The sequence below is a fragment of the Penicillium pulvis genome, assembly GCF_028828015.1.
Source record: "Penicillium pulvis strain IBT 33274 chromosome Unknown contig_3_segment0_segment0, whole genome shotgun sequence".
Lineage (NCBI taxonomy): Eukaryota > Fungi > Ascomycota > Eurotiomycetes > Eurotiales > Aspergillaceae > Penicillium > Penicillium pulvis.
In genome coordinates this window covers 749218-772645 of record NW_026643077.1, presented here as the reverse complement: position 1 = coordinate 772645, position 23428 = coordinate 749218, and the positions used below count along the sequence as shown (strand labels likewise).

Below are 23428 nucleotides of genomic sequence, written 5' to 3'. Positions count from 1 at the left end.
AATCGATATGGTCGATCAATTCTCCTCCCCAACAGCATTGACTTTTTCTTTTGTTTTCAATTCAATTAGATTTTTTTTCTTTTTTTCTTGACTCATACCCAACTAACACTACGGAGTACTGCTCGTATACTTCTCCCTTCTCCACTAATTGCCCACTTAATCCATTCACAACCCAACCAACTTAAATACTCTTTCTCTTTTTTGGGACCGGCCTGCAGATTGCATACCTCCACCGCTGCAGCATCCGGCCCGTTGCAACTGTGCGGATCATCCGGAATCCACACCGGTTTCGTCTACGTGTCTACGGCGTATTTCAAATGTGTTGGCATGGCCGAGGTGTAGGCTTTCATGAAAGTATCGGTGTATGGACTAAGACGAAGAAAAAGAAAAAATAAGAGACAAGAAAGGGAAGAAACGCCCGCCCTGCGCCCGAATATGCGCCCAAAACCCCCTGCCCGTGCCAAAGCAATGAATCATGTAGTAAACGGCAATCCTCTACCCCGGTTTTCATGCTCCGGGATGGGTCTCTTTGCCTGCAACTGGGTCTAGATAGTCCTCGCGTTCGGCGGCCTCGTACTCGTGGATGAGATCCATTACCACCGCTCGGGCTTCGTCGAACTCGCCCAGTCCGTCGGCGAAGGGCGCAGATTTCTCATACTGTTGAATGAATGCATTGCGTTTGCGCAGGGGGTCGTATTGCTGAATGATTCGCTTGAACAGAGTTGCCACAGAGGTGTGGTTAGCTAACATCAGACCGCTGACTCGGTTCGTGTGTTGTAAATATGGCGATTTCTTGGTGAGCGCGACTTGGATGCTAGCAGGACCCCAGGGAATAAATGATGCCAGGCGACGTTCACGAATACGCAAGAGGGACTTGTGCACGTCTGTGGGATCGGCCTCACCCTGGATGATGTTGAGAATACTCATATAGCAGCTGGTTTTGCTTGGGTTGATGGAGACCATGCGATTTTTTGGTTGGAGCAAACGGCGCATCACATCTAGAACGGTGGTCTTGCGGACAGTCTTGGCCTGTTCGATGTTGTCACCTGTAAACGGTGTGTATGAGGTGACCAGGAAGTGGGTGCGCGGTGTCGGGATTAGCGAGGCGATGATTCCTGCGAGGTCATTGTGCATGTAGCCTGGGTACCGTAGAGGAGTTGTAGATGCCGACATGACCGTTGACACCTGCGAATGTTAGCTCAACCCTAACCTTGATCTTGATGTTGATTGAAACTTACAAGCTGATTAGTTTGATCGAAATTGGGTTTTTGCACATGCAACCGGTCGGCAACAATGCTCGCCAATGCGAGATTATCCAGGACAACCTACTAGCGATTTAGTGATTTGAGCAGATGCATTCCAGCAGGCATACATACCACAGAGTCAGCATCTTGAGTCAATCGGCGCAGAGTGAGCAGACTGTTGTAGGGATTGACAACCACATCATTGGAATCCGAGAAGACGGAGTATGTCTGAATCAGCTTTTTGGGGAAGCGATCATTCATGCGCTCCAGGAGGAAACTTCCTAGACCGGAGCCTGTACCTCCTGCAATCGAGTGTAACATCATGAAGCCCTGGCGGTGACGAGTCAGCTTACTATACTTGCATCTGAAGTATGGTTATAAGACGAACCTCTAGAGAGTCACTTCCATCTGCCTCTCGATCAATCATGTCGAAGATTTCCTCCTGCACACCCTCGCCTGCGGCGTAACCAGCACCCCAATTATTACCAGCTCCAACTCCATTTTCTCCCATAAAGAAATTCTCGGGATTGTAGATGTTCTTGTAGGGGCCCGATTGGATGCTGTGCAGAACCTATTGCCGCATCAGTCGTAATCCTATTGCGTATAGTCGACACGGATTTGATTCCATGTCAATATGAAGCAAGTATCATACCCGAGGCTCTAAATCGAGAAGGATCGCGCGGGGAATGTATCTGGTGTCGTCACTCTGTGGAGCCCGGTTAGCCTCGATGATGGAACAAAGCAGCGAAAACTAAACAAGAAAAACAATGAATATCTCCATAACGCACCTGGTAGAAAAACACGTCCTTGCGGTCTCCGCCTTCAGTCGCAAACTCCTCCAAATTACCATCCTGGCTAATTCCGTGCTCCAGGCACAGTTGCTGCCAGAACTGGCTACCGACTATGAAGGTGATCAGCTATTGTGGTCATAAAACAGTATCGTTTATCTGCTTTCTTCTCGTGATATTTAAGCGGTGAGGGGGCCGTAGCGCTGGGAATCGGTCGAGGGTTGCGGAGAGGCACGTACCGTTGTTGCCGCACTGGCCGGCTTGGATCGTGATAATTTCCCTATTTCACACAGTCAAGTCAGTTTAAATGCTCTGCAGGAGCTTCGTGCCATCTTTCAAGTTCTCACCTAGGCATCGTGGTCCAATAGTGCCGTCGGGAGAAAGATGGTTCACGCGTAAACGCGTTGTTGCGGGGAACTTTTTGGCTGAGATCATAATCTGTAGCCTCAGGCACCAAGCGAATTGGACATCAACATCAACATCAACATCACCACCCAACGAGTCAATATGAACCTTAGAATAACTTTTGTAGGTAATTTATTTTGTTCGATGATTGGATATGATAGATGTAGTAAGTAGTGCTATACAATGCAATCTTTATACATCAAATATTGAAACTCGCTGTGCTTTGAGAGATCACCTTGTTTCGTCTGCAGAATATCAGAATCCTGCTTTGCACGAGTTCACCAGTGTTCCCGCTCCTGCAACCACCCCATCGACAATTCTGACTTGGTGCCCCTTAATATCACCATAGACACGTACGCATCCCTCTCGCACGGCCTCTTCCATTCCTGCCATGCCTGCACATCCCATGCAAATAGCACCAACGGGAACTGCTGACTCCCGAAGGAGCTTCTGAGTAGCATCAATGATTCTCTGCTTCACTGCCTCAGGTGGTGTTGTGTGGAGCTGGCCGGCCGTCAATCCAGTGGTCTCAACACCCGCGAAACGAGAAGAGCCGTGGCCGGTGCCGAGCGTCTGCGTAACCGCCTTGGTAAGCTCCGCCTTCCAGGCACTGCCAGTGGTCACGATTCCGAATGATTCTTCAACTTCTTTCTTATCCAGCTCTCCCATAGTCACAAAGTCGAAGGCGCTGATCAATGATAGCGAGGCAGTGACACTCGCCTCGAAAATGCCGGTCACATACTTCTTGCGACTTGAGGGGTGGGTATTCTCAAAGTCCCGAATATGCTTTCGCAATACACCAACTAATGGGTGAGCCGAGTAGCATGCCACAAGGAATGCATCATATTGCGAGATTCGGTCCAAGACTGACCAGCAGTTGAGGGCCGATTGGGCCGATTCTTCCCCGGAGTTGATGCTGGAGATGGGTTCGTAGGTGCGTCCGTCAACCGTAACCGGTTCATTCGGCGCCGTGAAGTATTCGAATTGTACATCGGAGTAGTTGAGGCGCTCCAATATTGGCTTGAGGCCATCTGTCATATGGGTGGAGGTATTGGGGTTGATAACCAAAATCCGGACAGCGCGCTCGGCGTTGGTTGACATGGTCATTGTAGCTTCGCTAGCAGGAAGATTTGGAGACGATTTCTCCAGATAATACAGCATCGCCGGTCTTCAATAAAGGAGTGCACTTTGAAGCTGCGGTGGGTTCCGAAGTGAGAAGCATTGCGCAATGGGTCCCGCCGTTATCGACAATCGGCTCACTCCGCAACCCCTCCCCCGCTCCGAGTCATCGTTCTCCAACGCACCAAAGAAGAAAACATCCCTGTCAAGCCACCATGCCTCTCATTGCACAAAACCCATTGCCCCGGGTGATCCTCGGGCTTATGACCTTTGGTCCTAACCCGGATAAAGGTGCTCGTATCACCTCTCTGGACGAATTCAAGAAATCCTTGGACTACTTCCAGCAACAAGGATTCACTGAGATCGACACTGCCCGCATCTATGTCGGCGGAGAACAAGAAGCTTTCACAGCTCAGGCTGGCTGGAAAGAGCGTGGCCTGACCATTGCGACGAAATGGTATCCCAATTCCCCCGGCTTCCACAAGCCTGCCGTCCTGCGTGAGAACTTCGAGAAGTCCCTGAAGGAGTTGAACACCGATCAGGTTGACATCTTTTACTTGCATGCGCCGGATCGTTCGGTTCCTTTCACGGAGACTCTGGAGGAGGTCAACAAGCTGCACAAGGAGGGCAAGTTCGTCAACTTGGGTCTGAGCAACTTCACAGCTTTTGAGGTAGCCGAGATTGTTACTACCTGTGCCGCGAGAGGCTGGGTTCGCCCAACCATTTTCCAAGCCATGTACAATGCCATCAGTATGTGATGAAACTTCAGTCAAAAACATAGAGATAGACTGACACTCTCCCCCTAGCTCGCAACATCGAGGTCGAATTGGTCCATGCTTGCCGTCGCTACGGCCTCGATATTGTTATATATAACCCACTTGCTGGTGGCCTTCTCTCTGGAAAGTACAAGACTATCGATGTCCCCGCAGAAGGACGCTTCGGAGAAAACACCTCCACGGGAGCCAACTACCGCAAACGCTACTTTAAGGACTCGAACTTCGAGGCCCTCAGCATCATCGAGCCCGTTGTTGAGAAGCACGGATTGACACTAATTGAGACTGCCCTTCGATGGGTGCACCACCACTCGGCTCTGAAAATGGGCAACGGTGGCCGCGACGGCATTCTCATTGGCGTGAGCAGTTTTTCTCAGCTGGAGACTAATCTTGCGGATGTTCAGAAGGGGCCTCTCCCGCAGGAGGTTGTTGATGCTCTTGATAAGGCCTGGCTCGTTGCGAAGCCATACTCCCCACCGTACTGGCATCTGGACCTGAAGTACACATATAACACCCAAGAGGCCCTATTTAAGCCCAAGCCTTAAAAGAGTGCTCCGTATATGGTAGGAAAAGTACATGGACTCAAATTGAGGGCCTAATTGAATCAAATGTAAGCCTAAAGCTTTCATACACTCTGCACCCAAAGTCCTCTTGTTGTACCTTCGCTCCCTGTCCTGGACAAACAGGGCAGTAAGGTATACGTTGAGTCAGGTGAATATATATTTCAGTCATTCATCATATAATGAGGCTTGTTTTTGGACTAAGCCAAAGTGCATGCCCATATCCCCAGAATGCCAGGTATATGCTAGTCAGGCGATGCTATTTTGGTCACTTGCAATGGACGCCTGAGACTTATAAACAGCGCTAGACTCCATATGGACTAGTGTCTGCGTTCAGGGCGAGCGTCACATGATCCACTTATTACCCAAAGCGGTCTAGAGCCAAGATGACGAAGGCGTCCAATTCCACGGGGCATCATATTTCCCCAGTTTATAATTCGTAAAATTCCCCATTTTTGTCTTTTCTGGAGGTGTCGGACAACCTTGGAAGTTCAATCTAACCTTGAAGACCCTTCGAACCCATTTTATCCGGATACCCTTCAACGTGGTCGCAACCCCTGTACCCTACTCCATCTACGTGGCTACAACGTACAGCTGCATCCTGACATCTCCTCGATCGCATGCAGCCTCAGCCCCGACTTGTGATCGATCGTTTTCACAAGCAGCAAGTTTGTTTGACTTTGCAGTCTCATTTAGCAGCAGTCAGCTCTCCCTGAATGGGTTGAACATCGCTACTAAATCCTTATCTGTTATCTTTGCGCCGAAAGGGTGACAGGTGGACCCAGTGACCTTGTCTTGACTCTTCAGTCACTCACTCAGTATTGGGATAACCCCCAGCCAGAACACAGGCCAACGCAATTGTGGCTTCTAATAATATCGAGCTCGGAGAGTCTCGGGTAAACCCAATTCCACCCCCGGGCCGTGATTCCCAGGATTCAGACGACATGAATCGCCCCCCAATGCACCCACCAATGGATGGCCGTTCGGAACAACCATTACTCAAGGACGATGAACCCCGTCTTTCGAGATCCAGCTTCGACAATGGTGATGCAGAAGGCCGGCCTATGTTACACCACACCCGTCGGCCTACCATTCGGAGTAATAACTCGGAGCATGATGCCGCTCAAGCCACCCGCAAAAAGTATATGATTGCTCTTGGCTTTTTGCTGCTGAGCTTGGCTAGTTTTGTGGTCCAAACCGAAACTGCCGTGTATATTCAACATGAATTGCATTGGGATAAACCGTATTGCATGCTGTAAGTTCTGAGGCGACCTTCCTACACACGTAGAGTTCTTCTATATCTGTCTTTCCGGTCTCGTAATGGCTTACAATTTTCGTTTCCCAAACGCAGTTATATTACCCACGGCTCCTGGATCTTGCTCTGGCCCTTCCAGCTGCTTATTCTTCGAATTCAAAAACGAAAACTATCATGGGAAGCATTCTGGCGCCGCCACGTCTCCCTCCTCCGAAGTACCGCCCAAATGGTAGAAACCCAAGAAGTCCACCTCTCTTCTCGTCACACCAGCCGGTCCCCGATCCCATATATGTTGAAGACGACTGCCTTCGTCACCAGTGCCCTCACTATTGCTGGCGGCTCTTGGTACGTAGCAGTCAATATGACCACAGCCAGTGACTTGACCGCAATCTATAACTGCTCAGCTTTCTTCGCATACGCCTTCTCGATCCCTCTTCTGAAAGAGAAACTGCGTTTAGACAAGGTCCTCGCAGTGGGCGTTGCTATCATCGGCGTGCTTGTCGTGGCATATGGAGACCGACCGGACAAGAAAGTCTCCAAGGGTGGAGCGACCAAAGAAGACGGTGAAGCGCAAAGCCGTCTGTTGGGTAACATCGTTATTGGCGTCGGTAGTATTCTCTATGGTCTCTACGAAGTCTTGTATAAACGATTTGCCTGTCCTCCAGAAGGCACTAGCCCCGGCCGCGGCACCATTTTCGCCAACACATTTGGCAGTATGATTGGTGCGTTCACACTTGCCGTCTTATGGATTCCACTGCCAATCCTTCACTACCTTGGCTGGGAGACATTCCGGTTCCCTACCGGTGAGGCAGGCCGTATGCTCCTCATCTCTATCTGTGCCAATGCCAGTAAGTTCACCCCAACTGTACACATAAAGTCTGATACTTACCTTAATTCAGCATTCTCTGGATCCTTCCTTGTCCTCATCTCTCTCACATCGCCCGTCCTCTCCTCGGTTGCTGCGCTCCTGACGATCTTCCTTGTCGCAATTGTCGACTGGTTCCGCACAGGGCAACCCCTCTCTTTTGCAGCCATCATTGGTGGTATTTTCATAATGTTCGCTTTCTTCCTCTTGAGTTGGAGCACCTATCGCGAACTCAGCGAGGAACGGAGGAAACGTCTTGAGAACGACGAAGTTGAGTCAGAAAGTGACGAATAGACCACAATGTCTGGTGACACAACACCTTATATTGTTACGCTTTGAGATTGCGCATTCCTTTTGATCCTGTCTTGTACAGCTCTAGCATTCATCTAGGAACCTTTCAACATTTTATTGGAGTTTAGACATTTTAGACGCGCGAGTCCTTTCCGCCATCCTTGTCGCCGCTGGACGGCGTCCTTACGCTTTACCATTGGAAAAGGCAGAGCATGCCTTGCAGCTTTGGCAACAGCTCAGAAGCATACAAAATCAAGCACGGCACAGCCTTTTATTTGTCATATCATATGGGGTTTTCTAGCAAAGAAGTACCTAGTCACCACCGCTGTCATCGTGGATGATTTATCTTCAACATGCATGCAGGCTCATTCGATTAGAATCAGAGGCATATCCTATGTAACAGAGCATGACAAACATGGGAAGTCAAAATAGATTCTTTGATCTAAGCCCGAGCAGAGCCGGTTCACCACTTTGATGTCTGGGCTCGGGTCATGATCGGTCATAACTACTAGTGTGCTGTGAACGCCGACTCAAAATCTGGAATCAACCAATGGGGAGTAGATCAATCAAGCTAGGTCCTATAAAGGTACCTGTTATGGTAGTATTGGTCTAGCTTGCATTTGGATTTATTTTTGTTCTGCTGGATTGGAGCTTGAATTGGCAGTCTTTGGATCTGAGTTCTTATTACTTCATGACTTGTTATAAACATCCAGTTCATTCATCAGAACATGTATATTGCCTTCCAGATTGGATAGTTAAATGAAATTCAAAGTCATGGGAGACTGTGTGTTTCGAGATTTGAATTGATTAGGAAGATCCCAGAGAAATAAAATAAGTCATTGAAGAATAACCGTACAGATTCTCTCTTACATTGGGAGCATGTTCTCTGTAAGTTCGCCAGCACGGAGAATTCTAATCTAAGTATGCTTGGATCTGCTATTGGCGTTTCAGTGCGCTAGTAGACAATACGAGTCACATCTATTGTTGCTACGGCTAAATTAGCGTATGCTACCAGCACAGCAGCCAACCACTACCTTTTCTCAGGTCCGCAGCTTTAAGATATGGCATTAGACCTCCAGGAACTGCAAAGTTCGCGGAGTGACATACAGACTCTTATATCTGGCACACCCCAGATTTCTCACCGAAAACCATGTCACCTACTCAATGAGCAGAGGGGTGAGAAGATGGTATCGCTCGTCCCATCCCCTCTCAGCGGTCTCCCATCACTCCTTGCCAGTACTATCATACACCAACGTCCCTTGTTTTCGCAGCTTGGTTGCAGAACTAAGTCTCTCGAAGCTCGAAAAAATACGACATGGAATAGTAAACATCATATTTACCCCACACTCCAAGATCTTGTTCCACTTAGGGCGCAAAACTTCAAAACACATCAGGATTGGGCACAATTGGCGATCACCATGCTTTTCTAATAGTCAAACACAACTATATATTTATTGTCCTTGCTGGACGCTTCACTCTGAACATTCTAGGCCGCCCAAACTCTAACTTCCTCCGCTTGAGGAAATGGCTTCTTTTCGTCCTCTGTCTTCGAGGCGTTCCAAACTGCCTCAAGTTTCTCTTTGAAGTCTTTTTCGTCAAGAGGCCCAGTCGTTGTTACCCTAAGTAGTAGACCGAGAGTATTAGCCAGGTCTATATCAAACACAAGCAAATACCGGGTTAACATACTGATAGTAGTAGGGTGTTGGATAAATCCTTGGGGTTGGGGAATTTGAAACTTTGGTAGCAACGGCACCAAGTTGTGATACAGTGTCTTTCACTGCTCTCACTCCATCACCTTCCCTGAGTCACGACGATGATCAGCCCTAATCCTTGACCGAAAAAAATTCGAGGACATCGATAGAGAAACTCACTCTGTGTTGTAATTTCCGCCAACATCTGGTCCCGACCCTTTGGGCATAATGTGAACGATCTTTGGGTGGTTAGTTAGCTTTGAGATGTTTCCGTCAATCGGGTTTTCAAGATACTTCAAACATACGTATGTAGTCTGGTTAAGAATGAATTAGTCATGCCGAAGCGGTACAATATCTTGAAAATCTTGACTCACCATGATGTCTTAAGAAGAGCTGAGTGTTTGGTATGGCTGTCAAGGTGGTCCAATGGTCTCAACCAAGCAGAAAGTCGGGAATCTGCCAGATTTATATAGCAGGCCTTGACAACAGTGCCTCAAGGAATCACCCCTGTTTTCTATTCGTCATAGCAAATCCCGCTCCTTCTCCTGAGGTTTAGGAAGGCTGATGTCACGGTGCATATCTCATGTATGAGATTTCTTCACTGGTGGGTCGAGTTTAGCCGCATATGTATGCGCAGCCAACGCAGCACCTCAATTCAGTCAACATAGCGCGGATTGTCGTCATCGTTTGTGAGAAATCAAGTACCTAGGTATAATGCAGAAATCACTTATATCAGATCGCTCGATACAGTGTTTGACACCTCTTCTGAAAGGGAATACATACAAAGGATTGTTCCAACCGGCTAACTCATCTGATCGTACAATATATCAGTACACAAATAGGATCATAGTAGAATGACTTAAGATGATACTTGTGGTGGTGTAGAGATTATATATAAGAGGCTGTTATGAGCCCCATGAAAGCCGAGCCGATAATTTCTAATGTTCAAATCACCGTGTTACACCCGGGGCCTCATCTAAGGACACTGTGGAGCCGTGGAAGATACGCGCGAAATCGAAACCATCCTGTGCATATGCAGTGCTCGCACCTCATTTTTGACCGCTGTTTGCCCAAATTCTCCTCCTGAGCATTATTGGTGGACCCAAGAACAGCATAGACCCCACATGCCGATTGATATGCCATTGTGGCTAGCTAAAGTGGCAAGATCGGAGGACCGATCGACAAGGTCCATTCATTTACCCTACTCCTTATGCAGGCATGTGGTACAATTTGCATGGTGTACATTGGCGCTTCAAAAGGGCACTGATATCTTTAGACCGCTATTTGCCCTTGTGCATGAAAAGATCCACTGAAGAAGAGATATCAGATAGTGTTGTGATCAGAAAAGAAACTTGCAGGAGGTCGTGAAGGATCTAGAGGATTTGCAACGACGCTTTGATCCCTCGTAGTTCTTATCATTCGGATCGCCGAACCTTAAGATGGATCGCGAATCAGAGAGCTAGACAAATGCAAATAACCAAGATTCCTCCGCTTCGAGACTAGCAGGAATCAGAACTACCGTAGGGTAATCCTTGTCACAATAAAGTGAAACCGCAGGCTCCATTTCCATCAGCCCCGATACGATAGAGGTAAACACCGAGAGAATCCCTGTGACAAATACTTATCTATCGTGGTACAGAATCAACAGTCGGCGAATTCTGTTAGACAGCACAAATTTTGAATTGACGACATGTCATACGATAGTGTTTAGGAAATCGGTTCCTACTCACTTGGATACATATATTCATATATTGGAGAATATGGCAAGCCCTAGTTAAGGGGAGCTTAGAGAAGTTGTTGTCAAAAGATCAGAACTTGATTGTAAATTCCTTTTAGTCAAAGATTGCAGCCTATGCATAGTGATTCATGCATCACTCCCGTGGGTCTACAGCCAATTTCACCCCACTGACACCTTTCTGAAGCCTGTCAAGAGCAGTTTCAACTCCACTCAATCCACCAGGGATTTTCTCGATAGGCAGCGGGATGATTTTACCCAGGGCGACCCCTTCCGGAAGATAGGTGTCTATGGCCCAACGCAGCAACTGAGCATTCTTTTCGTCGGAAAGGACTGCACCCCAGGATGAAAATTCGCGATTAACCCCACTCGGGAGATTTTCTGGGCCCAACGGGGGAAGCACAGTATATAGCTTTCCACCGCCTTGTCTGGAAAGAACTTGTGCGTTGACGGCAATAGTGTTCGGCAGTGAGATGCAGTCGACAGCAAGGTCGTACGGTCCGGCGGCAGAGATTTCATCGATAAGGTTGCTTGAATCCTGTCGGTGGTTGATGACTTGCGTCGCGCCTAGCTTCGAGACAAAAGCATCGTGCTGCGGTGACGATGTTGTGATTACTTGATACCCCGCTTGCGCGACGTATTGAACAGAAAGGCTGCCGAGGCTTGAAGACCCTCCATAAATCAAGACTTTCTTCTTCTGAGATGGAGGAGCTGTATCCAAAGTAGGCTTGTCCAATCCAGCAATTCCACTGAAAAGGCCGACAACGGTTTTTAGGTTTCCAACCAAGCTTGCAGGAATAGTGACGTCTATACCCGGCGATATTTTGCTGGCTGCATCCTCTGGGGTGACAACATATTGCTGGTAAGCACCGTATTTGTTGTCAGCTGCGCCCATAGCTTTGGCTACAGCGACTTTGTCGCCGACCTTGAAGCCTGTAACATCTGCACCGACTGCTTGAACTGTCCCACCGTATGATACGCCAAGGATGGAGGGGTACTGGATCGGAAACAACCCGAGTTTGGCAATCTTGTATTCTATCGGGTTGAACGCAATGACTTCATTCTTCACTAGAAGCTCTCGTCTATCGGGTTGGTAAAAGTCGACTGAATGAATCTCCAAGGGGGCTTTGGCCGCTGGGATGATGGCGGCTTTGTTGGCCATGGTGGTGCAAGTAATGTGTTAAATGGACGTGACAACGGTGTCGGTTTACAAGATTCGTGCGGCAAGTGTATTATTAAATAATCCCACATACAAACAAAATCAATTATGGGCATCGATCACTAATTTAAACCTACTCAGAGTATGCTTTACAGCGCGATCTCGGGTTTGAACAACGGAGATAGCGGCTGTGGACTCGTTGTAGAGCATCTAGACCCACAGGACGGAGCTTTCTCCTACCGACCTCCGATGGTGACCCCGCGGTGACATATCATCATACGTGAGGTCCTTCGGTTCCGGTCGATTCAAGTTCCGCGGAAGCTTAGTCGGCATCCTTACTTACCTCATAGTCTAACTGAAATTGCAGGTGACGCTATTGTATCACTCTCAGGTCTCATCGGAACTGAAAAGACGGAACACAATCATTCAAGCTTAACTTGTCGTACCTTTCCGTCCCCAACTGCAAAATCCTTGAAGTATTTTACAAAACTTTATCCGCCTTGACACCGAGCAATCCTTCGGCATTGCGGTATGCAAACTTCTCCAAGTCGTCATCCGAAAGCAAGCCGCTGCTCCGAACTTTCTCAAAGAATTCGAGACCTTTCTCGTTCGATGAGAAAGGATAGTCCACGCTATATAGTACGTGACTGATATCGGTAGTCTGCAACAAACACGCCAATGGAGCAATAGCAAACATGCCGCTTGTCGAAACCCAGATGTTTTGCGTCCACACCTCTCTGAATCCTCCCTTTAAACCCCAAGTCTCGGATATAGTGATGACCCTCTCGAGCTGGAATGGGATCATTTCTCCCATATGTCCGACCACTATTTTGGATTTGGGGAAGTGGTCGAAGAAGCCACTGGCGAATAATTTCAAAAGGCTCAAGGCAGTCTCCGAGTGCCATCCCCAACCACCTCCACCAAGGACAAATCCAATTCTGTCATCGTAGTTTCCCTTATAATGCTTCGATAGATCTGGTTCAGGGAAAGCGGGATGAATATACATCACCACACCTAGTTCCTCTGCCTTTTGGAAGACCGGCCAAAATCATTCATTGTCGTAGAAGTCTCTGTTGACATGGTTGTCGACTAGCGCACCCACAAATCGTAGGTCCTTGACACAACGCTCAAGCTCCTTGACAGCAGCAGTAGGGTTATCCATTGGAAGCATAGCAAACCCCATCATTCGGGCGGGCTTTTCAGAAGATATAGCCGCGGCAAGCTCATCATTTGCTGCGCAACAGACAGCTGGATCTCTAATGCCAGGGCAGTGAGAAATGATATGAAGCGATATTTTCCCGTTGTCTAGGTCTTGCACTCGGCCATCACCAAGAGTCTTCAATTTAGTCTGCATGTGAGGAGGAAAATTGGCATAACGGTCAACTTTTTGGGATTGGAGAACTGCCGACGAGAGATAATGCTCCTCGAGAGCGATGAGCGGTATCATGACGACAAATATGCACAAAGTAACCGAAAAGAGTAGCAGGGGGATGATAAGTTCAAATTGAATTGATCGGGTCTATAAAAATAGAAATTGACGTTCGATGATCGTAAAGTCCAAATTGATCAACATCTGTTTGTGATCGGTGGTCAGGAGTACCGACATGCCGACAGGTTGATCCATCTCAGTAATGATCGAGACTTTCAAACCGGTTGTACTTTAGAATGGCACAATAATCCTCCGCAAAAAAGGCCAGACTTGGCTTGTGGGGAAATGCGCTCATGGCATGTAGTAATCTGCAGAGTGTTATCTAGTATCCCCGCAAATGCACACGACCAGAGGTACTCCAAGAAGTGAAGAGCAAGGGCCTACGTTTTATTGTTGGAGATGCAGCTTATAGACAGGACGACCCTATCCATTGATGCCTGCCATCGTTGAGGTCGACCCGGCAACGAAATCTATAGCAACTGGTCCACAAGGAGGTGTCAAAGGCAGCGGTTGGGGCAGGCAGAATGCTATTTGGGGATTGGAGGAATTTCTGGAGAAAGAATCTATTACCTGGCAGGGGGAAGTAATCTGGTCCAGAAGCTATTAGGACTAGCAATGACAAAGCCATACCTCAACACACAATAGCCTACGAGGAAGTAAGAGGTCACCCGTTAGGATCATATGAGAGAAATGGAGAGTTTGCATTCTAAGTATACTCTTGTCTAGTATGTATATATGGTGTATCGGCAAGTGAAACGCGATCCGGTATATACATGTAAGGCGTAAGCATTGAGTATGTTTTCTCCCCCTGAGATCTTATAGTAGTGCGAAGGGAACGCTAGAAAGACACATAGACCAAGATACCCAGTTGCAGCTCGTTTCCAAGAGACCCAAGAGTCTGGATGCACCAAAGACGCTACCAACCTTTTTAGTAGAGAAGCTAGACTGTTCACTAAGCAATCACGTTCAACTTTCCAAGCAATTTGCTCGATTAGTGATGTTCGCCCGAACAAGCGGGATCTGGCACGTTCACAAAGAGTTTCGACCCAAGGCTGTCGTCATCTCCTTGCAGGAAAATCAGGACATGAGCCCATCGTTTCTCATTAGAATTGAACAGATCCGATGCGCAGAAGCTCAAACTAGTTCCGGGCGATTTGAAATGGGAAAGGAACTTCTATCGTCATCCCGTTCGACAGGGATTGTGATATAAAGAGGCAATCACGATGTAACGTAATATATATATGTTCTTGGCGTGTGTTTCTTCGGTATTGCAGTTTGGAGCTCTTTTGTGTTTCTGGGGAGTGATTTCATCACACTTGGTCGGAGCTAAATATAGTAGGTTCGGCTATTTTGATAAGGTTGCCAAGAGAGGGGCATTCGCTATTGAGAGGCGGCTTACTGCGTTCGCGAAAGCACGATTACCTATTATGGTTGAAGATGGATATACTAGTTTGGTTCCTGTCTGTTTATGCTGCCTCGATAGCGGTAGTGATAATATTATCAACATGCAAGGTGTTGATATCAAAGATGAGCATGGTATTGTAATAGGTGTTCGATATATTTAGAAGTTGAGCACGATTAAGGGGGGGGGGCTTGGCGAGGTTTACTTGTGACTTTTTATAGATACTCCTGAAGATCAGGAAGTGCTCGTTAGAATGCGTCACCACAGCTCTAACTACGTATGCGCAGAGGTGGTTGATTTAATTATTTGATTAATAAATTGAGAAATTAGCGCTAGTCAATAAGAAGGGAAAGGAGGTCAACAATTGATCTACGCTGTCACCGAGTATCAATAGAACACATGGACACCTGAGCATGAGTGGATTTATAAGTTGTACCAAGGACGGAGATCCGCGGAAGTCGGAATTCCCCTACGGATTTAGGCTACAACATTTCACAGAAATACAACCACGTGGTTAAAGATATATGAGATGGACATATCAATTGATTCAAGGTATGGGAATTTTGAAGTTCAATGGTTCGTGCGACCTAGGGTACATGTGTAGGGCAACCTCTTAACTTTCAAAGTCTATTTGGCAATGGCTGAAATCCGATATTAATTGAAAGGTAACCAAGGAACCACTGGCGAAATTATCCGACGTATGGCCGATCAGCTGCGTTCCTAGGTACTGTAGAAGCCTTCGGGCAGCCCGAGAGTCTAACAAAGAAATGACACCCAAGATTTGGCATAATTACCCGATTGGGGATGGCAGCATCCGATCTGATATCATGGCCTCAATCTTGGTTAGCGGTTGCGACCGGTAAATCCAAGACAGGGTCACTCTCCACACCCCCAGATGAGCCAAACATACCGCATTTAGGGTCGGCATCTAACAAAAGCCGGGCACGGAAGAAGTCGCATCCGTATAGGCACAAATACTGTAAAATCTCCATAGTAGGAATTACTGCTTCATTTTACGGGCTAGACCTGTCTACGCCTATGTATGACGAGGCCTATGGTTGATGGGAAGTGGCGATTGCATTATTGTCCGCGAATCAGATCCACTGAACTCATACAGTACGCGTACGATGTGACAGTTTCAGGCTACTGCTTGTCTTATCTTGATTTGAGATTAAACAGTTTACCCATACATTTTCCAAGGTCAAGATGCGGAGTACTGTATATATCATTTTGGCACCGGTCAACAAACCTTGGAACCTTGGAAGCCTTACCCTGTAACTTGAAAACAGGCAGGTTAATGAATTCCCCCGTTGCCGCCCCAATTGGCTGCCGATCACAGCCCCACGCGTGCACTTCGGACAAACCCACTCGCAATTTTGCATGAAAAGCGGGTCGTTGATTGGTGCTCGATATGACCTCGACGCTAGGGGGGAGCAACATGAGGAGGTGTTTCAATTTCTCATGTCAGGAGCCTTGAACTAGTGCTTTCGGTCCGTTCAGCTGGGGCTTCCGGTTAAGGCCCCTGGTCAACTGGTCCAATAGGCGCTTCGGCCTCGCGCTACACTATTTATATCCGATCTCACTTGCCAAGACCCACGGATGGACCAGCCAATCTCCCGGGCAATGGTGTCCTCCACATGGGCTCCATGGTATTTCTGTCATTCAGTAGCTATTTGAGATAAATCAATAGCTGGTAGATGGTGTGACCAGGAATGAAGAAACGGAAGAAGGGTTCCTTATCAGGGACAGGGGGAGGTATCACTGCAGAACCATAGATTTAGTTCACCGATGCATTGTCCCTTTTCACCCCTTTGACTTGCATCCCCAGCGTGGCGTCGGTGGACCCACTCTGTCAAGCGAGATTTGCCCACCCAGTGATTGGCCCTGGCTTTAGACTCATTGGTGCCTGCAACCCACTTTTTCTCCGGATGCGTGCGCGCAGTCATTGGTGCACGCGGCCTAGGACCCCAGGATCCTTTCGATGTGATGCCCGTAACAGGCAGCGTTCCGGCCCCATCAGGGAATTGGACGAACTACTCGTAACCTGGTGGCAACCAGAGTCATGACGTCCTCTATTCCTTGAAGAGGCTAAGCCACTGACCTCGTATTGGGGCATCGTTTGGAATGATGATCAAACAGTTTGAGATCTTCCTGTGAACCTTGAAAGGATGTGATTTCATGCACAATGCCTTTTTATCGATGTAAACTCAAAACGATATCTAAAATCTAAAATCCTTTCCTTTTCAGCCGAGTCAAGGGCGCAGGGATCTTTGCCTTGTTTAGTATACAGCAAACCTTGACTTCACATTCATAAATCAAATCATACCTGTACTCCGTAGCCATGCGACTAGTAAAGCAATTAAAGCAGTAAAGTAGAATTAGACAAGAAAAAAAAACCACTGTATGCAAATTCACAGCTAAAATTACAAGCTAATCTCTTTTTTCCCCATCGTTTTTCCCTAAAACCATTGGCTCGCGGGTCGGATGCAACGGGTAATACGGTTGTATGGATACGCCCGTAAACCTCCCCTCTCCTGTGTTGTTCTCCTCTTCATCTCCCTCAACGACAATCTTCCCTTTGGCCCCCCCCCTCCTTTGGCCTTCGTCGTGGCCGTCCGTTCCTTTTACACTCAATCTGTCGTCACTTTATTATTTCCCACTTCTCTGCCTGGTGCGGAAGATTCAAATGACCTTTGTTCGAGGTTGTTAGACTGACCTCCAGATTCCTTTGCGACTTTCTCTTATCGCCAGGGAAGTCGAATGGTCTGGAGGTCTCTTTGTCCATCTGGATCTGTTCGACCATTGTTTTTCTTGTACTGCGTTTCTTGTTGAATCTATTTCAGTTCTTGCACAGCATTGATGGCTTCAATTTCTCTGCCCCCGCAGTCTCGATCGGCCTTCTCTCAGCACTTCGATTCACCTCCCTCCAACACCGAGTCCAGTCGTCGCCTCACAATGCCTCCAATGCCTAATCCACCGTTCGTCTTTCCGGCTCAGGCCTCGGACGCTCCGGTCTCTTCGCAGGACTCCGAGCGCCAAACGCCGCCGGCTCTGCCAGCGTTCTCATTCAACCCCGGATCGGAGTCTACTTTACAGCCAGCACATGTACCATACCGGCCGAATGGGCACCGACGACGACCAAGTGAGTTTGTTGGGGATAATCAGTTGGTTACACCGGGTTTAGTGGATGCCGACAAACGGGAAGAGCCGTCCGCGCAAACACAGCCGAGCCTTCCAGCACCCGGTCCGCCACGAGGCCCAGGACGACGCGGCCATGCCCATCGCCGCTCTCAAGCGGTGTCAGGAGTCGACCTGATGGCCATTCAAAAAGCACTTGCAACCCCAGGCGGTAGCGCACCAAATACCCCTGGCGATCCGTTAGATAAGGGACATGAAGATATTTCCAGGCCGCTTTCATATTCAGCTGGAAGTCTTGGACGCCCGACACCTCCTGCGTCGCCTCAGTTTCCGCCTTCTGATATCCCGCCAATCCCACCCATCCCGGCCGCCATTCGGATCGAACCGGCCCCGAGTCACGAAGATTTGACTGTCGCACGCCCTGTCTCTGCAGTCTTCCACCAAACCCCGGAGATTCCTGCGACGATTAAGCATACACCGCCGGAGATCCCAACACCTCCAGCAGAAAGGCGGACACCGAATCGCAACTCGAAGCCACGGCCGAAAACTGCCGATGCGTCTTTAGCCTTTGATTTCATGCAAGCCCAAAATGTGCCGGATGTGCCTAGCGTGAAACGCTCTAAATCGACTGGGCATCCTCGTAAAGACAAGAGCCGGTCAACACATCTCAATGCAACTGTTCCGAATCACGCCAGTGATGACGCTCATTCGACTGACACATCCCGACCTTCATACTCTGACGATGGATCCGAATCTTCCAGCGACAACGACAACCACGATGACTCCTCTCCCAAGAAATCGAAATCTAAGAAAAAGCAGAAGGGTGTTCGCTCATGGGCTGGCGCCATTTTGGGCAAAGGCAAGCGACATGGGAAGCATGAGACTGAAATCGAGGCCTCGCCTGAGAAGGAGAAAGAGAAAGCCAAGGGCAAACAAAAGAAACCGCCTGCCTTGACGCCTCCTACCCTTACCCGCACTAATTCTGCGGCCGGCTCCGTCATGGAAGTCGATTTCGATAACGATGATGTTTTGATCATTCGGACTCCTACCAATCCCGAAGGCCCTGTTCCACAGACCGAGCGGTCTCTGGATGAGCGCCCTGCGCCTTCCCTAGAGACAGCGTGGAAGCCGAGAAGCTTCTACGAACAAACGGCACAGGATGAAATGATCAGCAGCCCAATTATTGATCTTGATGCTGCCCTAGGTCCATTCAATACTCCTGACATGCGGCAAACTCAGAGAAACCTGAGCCAGTTTTCTGTGGCAACACAGCGCATGTACAGCGGTGGCCGACGAGGCGAATTTGTTGGTCCTGAGATGCGATATCATCGTCGTACTGAAAGTGCTCCGGTGATGCAGCCCTTTGACCGCAGCGCGCTAGGTCCTATCCGCTTGGGTGGAAAAGGCGCCGAAACTCCAGATGTTTTCTATGAAGAGGAAGAAGATGCATTCCTGGCTGAGAACCAGTCGCCTAGGAATGGACGAGAGCGCTCTATTCCAGTTCCTGTTGCCGTGCCTCCAAAATCTGCCGAAGATGATAAGAAGCCTGCCGAGTCTGTTAAGAGCACCGACAGCGCTGATACCTTGACTCGGGCACCTGTATCTAGCTCTCCTCAGCCCGAGCCTCAGTCCGAGCCTCAGACTGAGGGCCTTGGTATTCAGGCTACTGAAGAACCTGTTAGCCCTAAGAAGGTTCTTGCTCCCGTTCAGCAAGATACTCCTGAATCTTTTGACAATGCTGGCAGCCCATTTGCCCGACAGGCCCGCACTCCCGTTGAGTCTCTTAGGTCAGAAGAGATTGACCCGAAACAAATAGCGCCTCCTAGTCCTGATGTCTCTCCTGGCTTCCTGGCTGTTGACAAGCGACCAGCTACGTCTCCTAACCAGCTGCCACTCAACATCCCGCCCTTCTCCTTGTCTGCTGGAGTCTCGCCTTCCGACTCGTCTTTCCCGTCTCCCGATGTGCTACGCTTTACTGATCGCAACTTTTCGAGCCATTCCTACCACCACCTTCCGTCAGAGTACCCATATCCATATGGTTCCGCTGAGGATGTCCCATCCCTGACGAGTAGTGCATCCACCACTACCAACACTCGGAACCGCTTCTCTGCCACATTCTTCCCTCGCGGTCGTCTTTCGACGGATCGCGCTGCATCCTTCTCGGCCGCTGTTCACCGACGCAGCAGCCAAGCTAATTCGTCCAAGAGGTCTAGTCTGGCCAGTTTGTCCAAGCTGGTCGGTGCTCCGCAATCGGAACGAAGCAAACTCTACTACGAAGAAAAGCCTCCTGGCGATGCAGCCGATAAATCCAAGAAGAAGAACCATCGGATCAGTCGACTGATGCATTTCTGGAAAGTGAAAGACAAAGAGAAGTCCGCACCTGAACCAACCATTCCGGAGCGGCCGGTATGAAATCCGACTCTTTGATCTGGATGCATTTTATTTTGATTTCATGGCGCAACAAATCTCGGCATAGCGATATCCTCAGTCATCTGTTTTCCGCATATCTTCTTCTCGCCCCTGCTGGCATCTCCTTGATCGGACTGTACATATTTGACTCCGGTTTCATCATCCTTTTTCCTTGTGGATTCTTCTTCTGCTCCTCTTCGGCGGTTATTTTACCTTTTTTCGTCTGACTTCAGACTTCCCTTACGAATTTCTTTACTCCCAGACTACGGTTAGTCCGTGTTTGAGTACGATACACTCTCGTTCTTCTTGTCCATCGTTTATGTACCGGTGACGCCGGATTGATTGACTTTCTCCACGATCGTTGTCCTATGATGGACCTTAACCTTTGTTATCTTCTTCTATCTTCTTTTCCTGTGGCGTATAGCCCAGAATTCTATTCATACTCTTCCATCTTGGACAGAGTTTTTTTTCCTTAAAGTCATCCAGTTATTATATTTGGCGTGGGCGTGTATTTATTTAGTGGTAGTGGCAATTTAACTCGATAAGCTAAGATAAGCCAAAAAAAAAGTCATCCATCCCAACTTCCCCGAGCACTTCGCAAAATTAGACACCAACATCTTGAGTAATTCAATTACTCATACATATATAAAGAATGCCAGGTCCTCGACAAGGAAACCGCAGGGCAGACCGCGACACCTTACAAGCAAAACCCAAACCCAAACCCAAGCAAAAGCCCCAACAACGACCCCGCCAAACCAAACCCGAGCGCAAAGAGCCCGAAGAAGAAGCAAATCTCAGCGATGAAGATCCCAGCGCAATCAACCTCTCGACACCAATCCCACTCTCCCTCCAACAACTCCTACTAGACGTCTTCAAAACCGCTCTCCTCAATTCATCACCCGGAGCTGACGGATCTGAGCGCGAATTCGAGTCCCTGGATATTAAATCTCTGATCCAAACTATCAAGTCCCACCTTTATCAGCGTGATTTCGATTCCGCATTCACAGAGGCTGGCGAGGATCATTTGCGCGCTTATGCTTTGCGCTGGAGTGCGTCTAGAGCTTTGGGATATGCAGGTTTATTCAAGGGCGTGTTGAGTTGGATGCGACGCGATGCCGAGGGATCCGACTCGAACGGCACCCGCGTTGTCTGTCTTGGAGGTGGTGCCGGTGCGGAAATTGTTGCGCTTGCTGCTGCCTGGCGGGATCTTGATAACGGGGTGGACTCGTTAAGTGGACAAGCGGAGGGATTATCTCTGGAAGACAAGGAAGGAGAGGCGGAAGCAGAGAAGTCTTCTGCTCCGTCTTCGAACCGGAATCTCGCCATTGCTGCTGCTGATATTGCGGATTGGTCTAGCGTTGTGGAGCGGTTAGCTGCGACGCTTACATCTCCTGATGTACCTGCTCCTTCGACATCGAAGCATAAGGCTCCGCTTGTGCCTGCGGGTGATAATGTGGATGTCACTTTCCACCGGGCTGATTTGCTGGGTCTTCCGGAAAAAGAGTTGAAAGATTTCGTTTTGGGTGGGGAGACGTCTCATTCCTCGCTTCTTGTTACTTTGATGTTCACGCTGAATGAGCTTTTCACTACGTCTATGCCTAAGACTACGGCTTTTATGCTTCGGTTGACGGAGATCCTTAAGCCTGGTGCTATCCTTTTGGTTGTTGATAGTCCTGGTAGCTATTCGACGCTGAAAATGGGTAAGCCTGGTCCGGACGGTGAACAGCAGGAGAGGAACTATCCTATGAAGTTCCTTTTGGATCACACGCTCATTTCCGTGGCGAAGGGTCAATGGGAGCAGGTGTATTCTCAGGATTCGAGGTGGTGGAGACGTGAGGCGGCGCGGTTGAGGTATGAAGTTGGCGAGGGTGCTGGATTGGAGGATATGCGTTTCCAGGTGCATATTTATCGGCGGATATAAAACGGATCCCGGGTCTAGGGGATTATATATACCATTAAAATGTTCGCGGTTATTTTATAGATATCAATCAAGCACATGAAAGCAAGATCAATTTGGGAGCAAGGATTCTGATAAGAGTAGAGGTATTGGTATTGCTACAGGTCAGAAAAAAGAACCGAATGGCGCGCTTTCGCCAATCCAGTTCGCGCGCACAGGATCAAGCACGGCCGAGCAGGCGCATCAAACACGGCGTGCAATTAAATGATACAAAATGAGATCAAATCCAGACTCTCATGACTTTAAACCCCCTTTTAAGACCGCAGTCCAAGCAAGAGGCTAGTGCCCTTACCACCATCCTTACCCTCACCACCAGGCAGGTATGTGACATTGGGGTTATTGGCGAGGATCTGAGCAATCTCACGGGAAGCCTCGATACGGCGAATATCAATCAATCCACTACCGGCCTTGGCAACAGCCTTGGAAATGATATCGGCAGACTCGGCTTCTCCCTCAGCGCGGATAACGTTAGCCTGGCGCTCCTGCTCGGCGCGCTCGACGATGAATCGTGCCCGCTCGGCATCCTGCTGGGCGATCTGCTTCTGCTCGACGGCTTTGGTGAACTCCTTTCCGAAGGTCATGTGGGTGATGGAAACGTCCTCCAGGGCGATGTTGAACTGGGAAGCACGCTTGAGGAGATCTGTACGGATGCGGTTGGAGACGGCTTCACGCTGGGTGATGAGCTCGGCGGCGTCGAATTGGGCGACGATAGCCTTCAGGACTTCGTTTCCGATGGAGGGGAGGACGCGCTCGTCGTAATCGGTACCGTACGACTAATTAAAACGTGGGTTGTTAGCATAGAGTTACTTGGGTCTATAGTCGTTGCTGGTAGCTTCTCACCTGGTAAATCTGCGGCAGTTTCGGCACATCCGGACGGTGCATCACTCGGAGCGTCAAGCTGACCATTTGCAGATCCTTACTTCCAGTCGTAGTGGAGATGTTGCGCGGCTTTGTTCGCACATCGTAGACGATTGCCCGCTGCAACCAGGGGATGAGGAAGTGTGTGCCTTCGTTGACGACCTGCTCCTGCACACCGGACATACGGTCGAAGATGACAGCTCGTGATCCACCCTTGACATCGTAGATGGACGCGTTGAACAGCAGCACACCAGCTGCGGCGGGGCCTGCCAGCCGGTAGAGATTATAGAGGGCGTTGGCCATGGTTGTGGGTGAGAGGATGAAATGACCAGAAGTAGATGTGAGGTTCG

The 23428-nt window shown here is 48.8% G+C and overlaps 10 protein-coding genes across 10 annotated transcripts; 4 read left to right on the top strand and 6 right to left on the bottom strand.

Annotated features, from left to right (window-relative positions):
• Nucleotides 1-507: 507 nt before the first annotated feature.
• N7503_006438 (gamma-tubulin mipA) lies at nt 508-2387 on the bottom strand (the record flags this gene model as incomplete). Its single annotated transcript, XM_057065985.1, has 8 exons — nt 508-1185; nt 1239-1325; nt 1377-1574; nt 1633-1815; nt 1897-1950; nt 2033-2145; nt 2272-2312; nt 2380-2387. 8 exons carry the CDS (start codon nt 2385-2387, stop codon nt 508-510), a joined length of 1362 nt encoding a protein of 453 aa, XP_056921454.1.
• Nucleotides 2388-2692: 305 nt separating this feature from the next.
• On the bottom strand, nt 2693-3544 carry N7503_006437 (aspartate/glutamate racemase family protein; the record flags this gene model as incomplete). Its single annotated transcript, XM_057065984.1, has 1 exon — nt 2693-3544. The coding sequence occupies one exon, from the start codon at nt 3542-3544 to the stop codon at nt 2693-2695; it is 852 nt and encodes a 283-aa protein (XP_056921453.1).
• A 227-nt stretch (nt 3545-3771) lies between these two features.
• Nucleotides 3772-4874, top strand: N7503_006436 (aldo/keto reductase family protein; the record flags this gene model as incomplete). The annotated part of the gene is made up of 2 exons (XM_057065983.1): nt 3772-4306; nt 4363-4874. 2 exons carry the CDS (start codon nt 3772-3774, stop codon nt 4872-4874), a joined length of 1047 nt encoding a protein of 348 aa, XP_056921452.1.
• A 959-nt stretch (nt 4875-5833) lies between these two features.
• On the top strand, nt 5834-7303 carry N7503_006435 (DMT family transporter; the record flags this gene model as incomplete). The annotated part of the gene is made up of 3 exons (XM_057065982.1): nt 5834-6144; nt 6241-6992; nt 7044-7303. 3 exons carry the CDS (start codon nt 5834-5836, stop codon nt 7301-7303), a joined length of 1323 nt encoding a protein of 440 aa, XP_056921451.1.
• Nucleotides 7304-8786: 1483 nt separating this feature from the next.
• On the bottom strand, nt 8787-9368 carry N7503_006434 (uncharacterized protein; the record flags this gene model as incomplete). Its single annotated transcript, XM_057065981.1, has 5 exons — nt 8787-8919; nt 8987-9100; nt 9172-9230; nt 9297-9305; nt 9366-9368. The coding sequence occupies 5 exons, from the start codon at nt 9366-9368 to the stop codon at nt 8787-8789; spliced, it is 318 nt and encodes a 105-aa protein (XP_056921450.1).
• Nucleotides 9369-10862: 1494 nt separating this feature from the next.
• Nucleotides 10863-11888, bottom strand: N7503_006433 (zinc-binding alcohol dehydrogenase family protein; the record flags this gene model as incomplete). The annotated part of the gene is made up of 1 exon (XM_057065980.1): nt 10863-11888. One exon carries the CDS (start codon nt 11886-11888, stop codon nt 10863-10865), a length of 1026 nt encoding a protein of 341 aa, XP_056921449.1.
• Nucleotides 11889-12366: 478 nt separating this feature from the next.
• On the bottom strand, nt 12367-13332 carry N7503_006432 (amidohydrolase family protein; the record flags this gene model as incomplete). Its single annotated transcript, XM_057065979.1, has 2 exons — nt 12367-12860; nt 12984-13332. The coding sequence occupies 2 exons, from the start codon at nt 13330-13332 to the stop codon at nt 12367-12369; spliced, it is 843 nt and encodes a 280-aa protein (XP_056921448.1).
• Nucleotides 13333-17575: 4243 nt separating this feature from the next.
• On the top strand, nt 17576-20266 carry N7503_006431 (putative cell wall proline rich protein; the record flags this gene model as incomplete). The annotated part of the gene is made up of 1 exon (XM_057065978.1): nt 17576-20266. The coding sequence occupies one exon, from the start codon at nt 17576-17578 to the stop codon at nt 20264-20266; it is 2691 nt and encodes an 896-aa protein (XP_056921447.1).
• Nucleotides 20267-20915: 649 nt separating this feature from the next.
• Nucleotides 20916-22184, top strand: N7503_006430 (25S rRNA (uracil2843-N3)-methyltransferase; the record flags this gene model as incomplete). Its single annotated transcript, XM_057065977.1, has 1 exon — nt 20916-22184. One exon carries the CDS (start codon nt 20916-20918, stop codon nt 22182-22184), a length of 1269 nt encoding a protein of 422 aa, XP_056921446.1.
• A 167-nt stretch (nt 22185-22351) lies between these two features.
• Nucleotides 22352-23413, bottom strand: phb1 (prohibitin subunit PHB1). Its single transcript, XM_057065976.1, has 2 exons — nt 23061-23413; nt 22352-22993 (listed from the first exon to the last, which is right to left on the bottom strand). Exons 1-2 carry the CDS (start codon nt 23379-23381, stop codon nt 22475-22477), a joined length of 840 nt encoding a protein of 279 aa, XP_056921445.1. The 5' UTR covers nt 23382-23413; the 3' UTR covers nt 22352-22474.
• Nucleotides 23414-23428: the final 15 nt, after the last annotated feature.

What these genes read in the sequence shown, in the direction of transcription:
- phb1 (XM_057065976.1), bottom strand. Translation starts at nt 23,381, where the DNA reads ATGGCCAACGCCCTCTATAATCTCTACCGGCTGGCAGGCCCCGCCGCA. An exon ending in AACTGCCGCAGATTTACCAG is followed by an intron (nt 22,994 to 23,060) that starts GTGAGAAGCTAC and finishes CGTTTTAATTAG; the next exon opens with TCGTACGGTACCGATTACGA.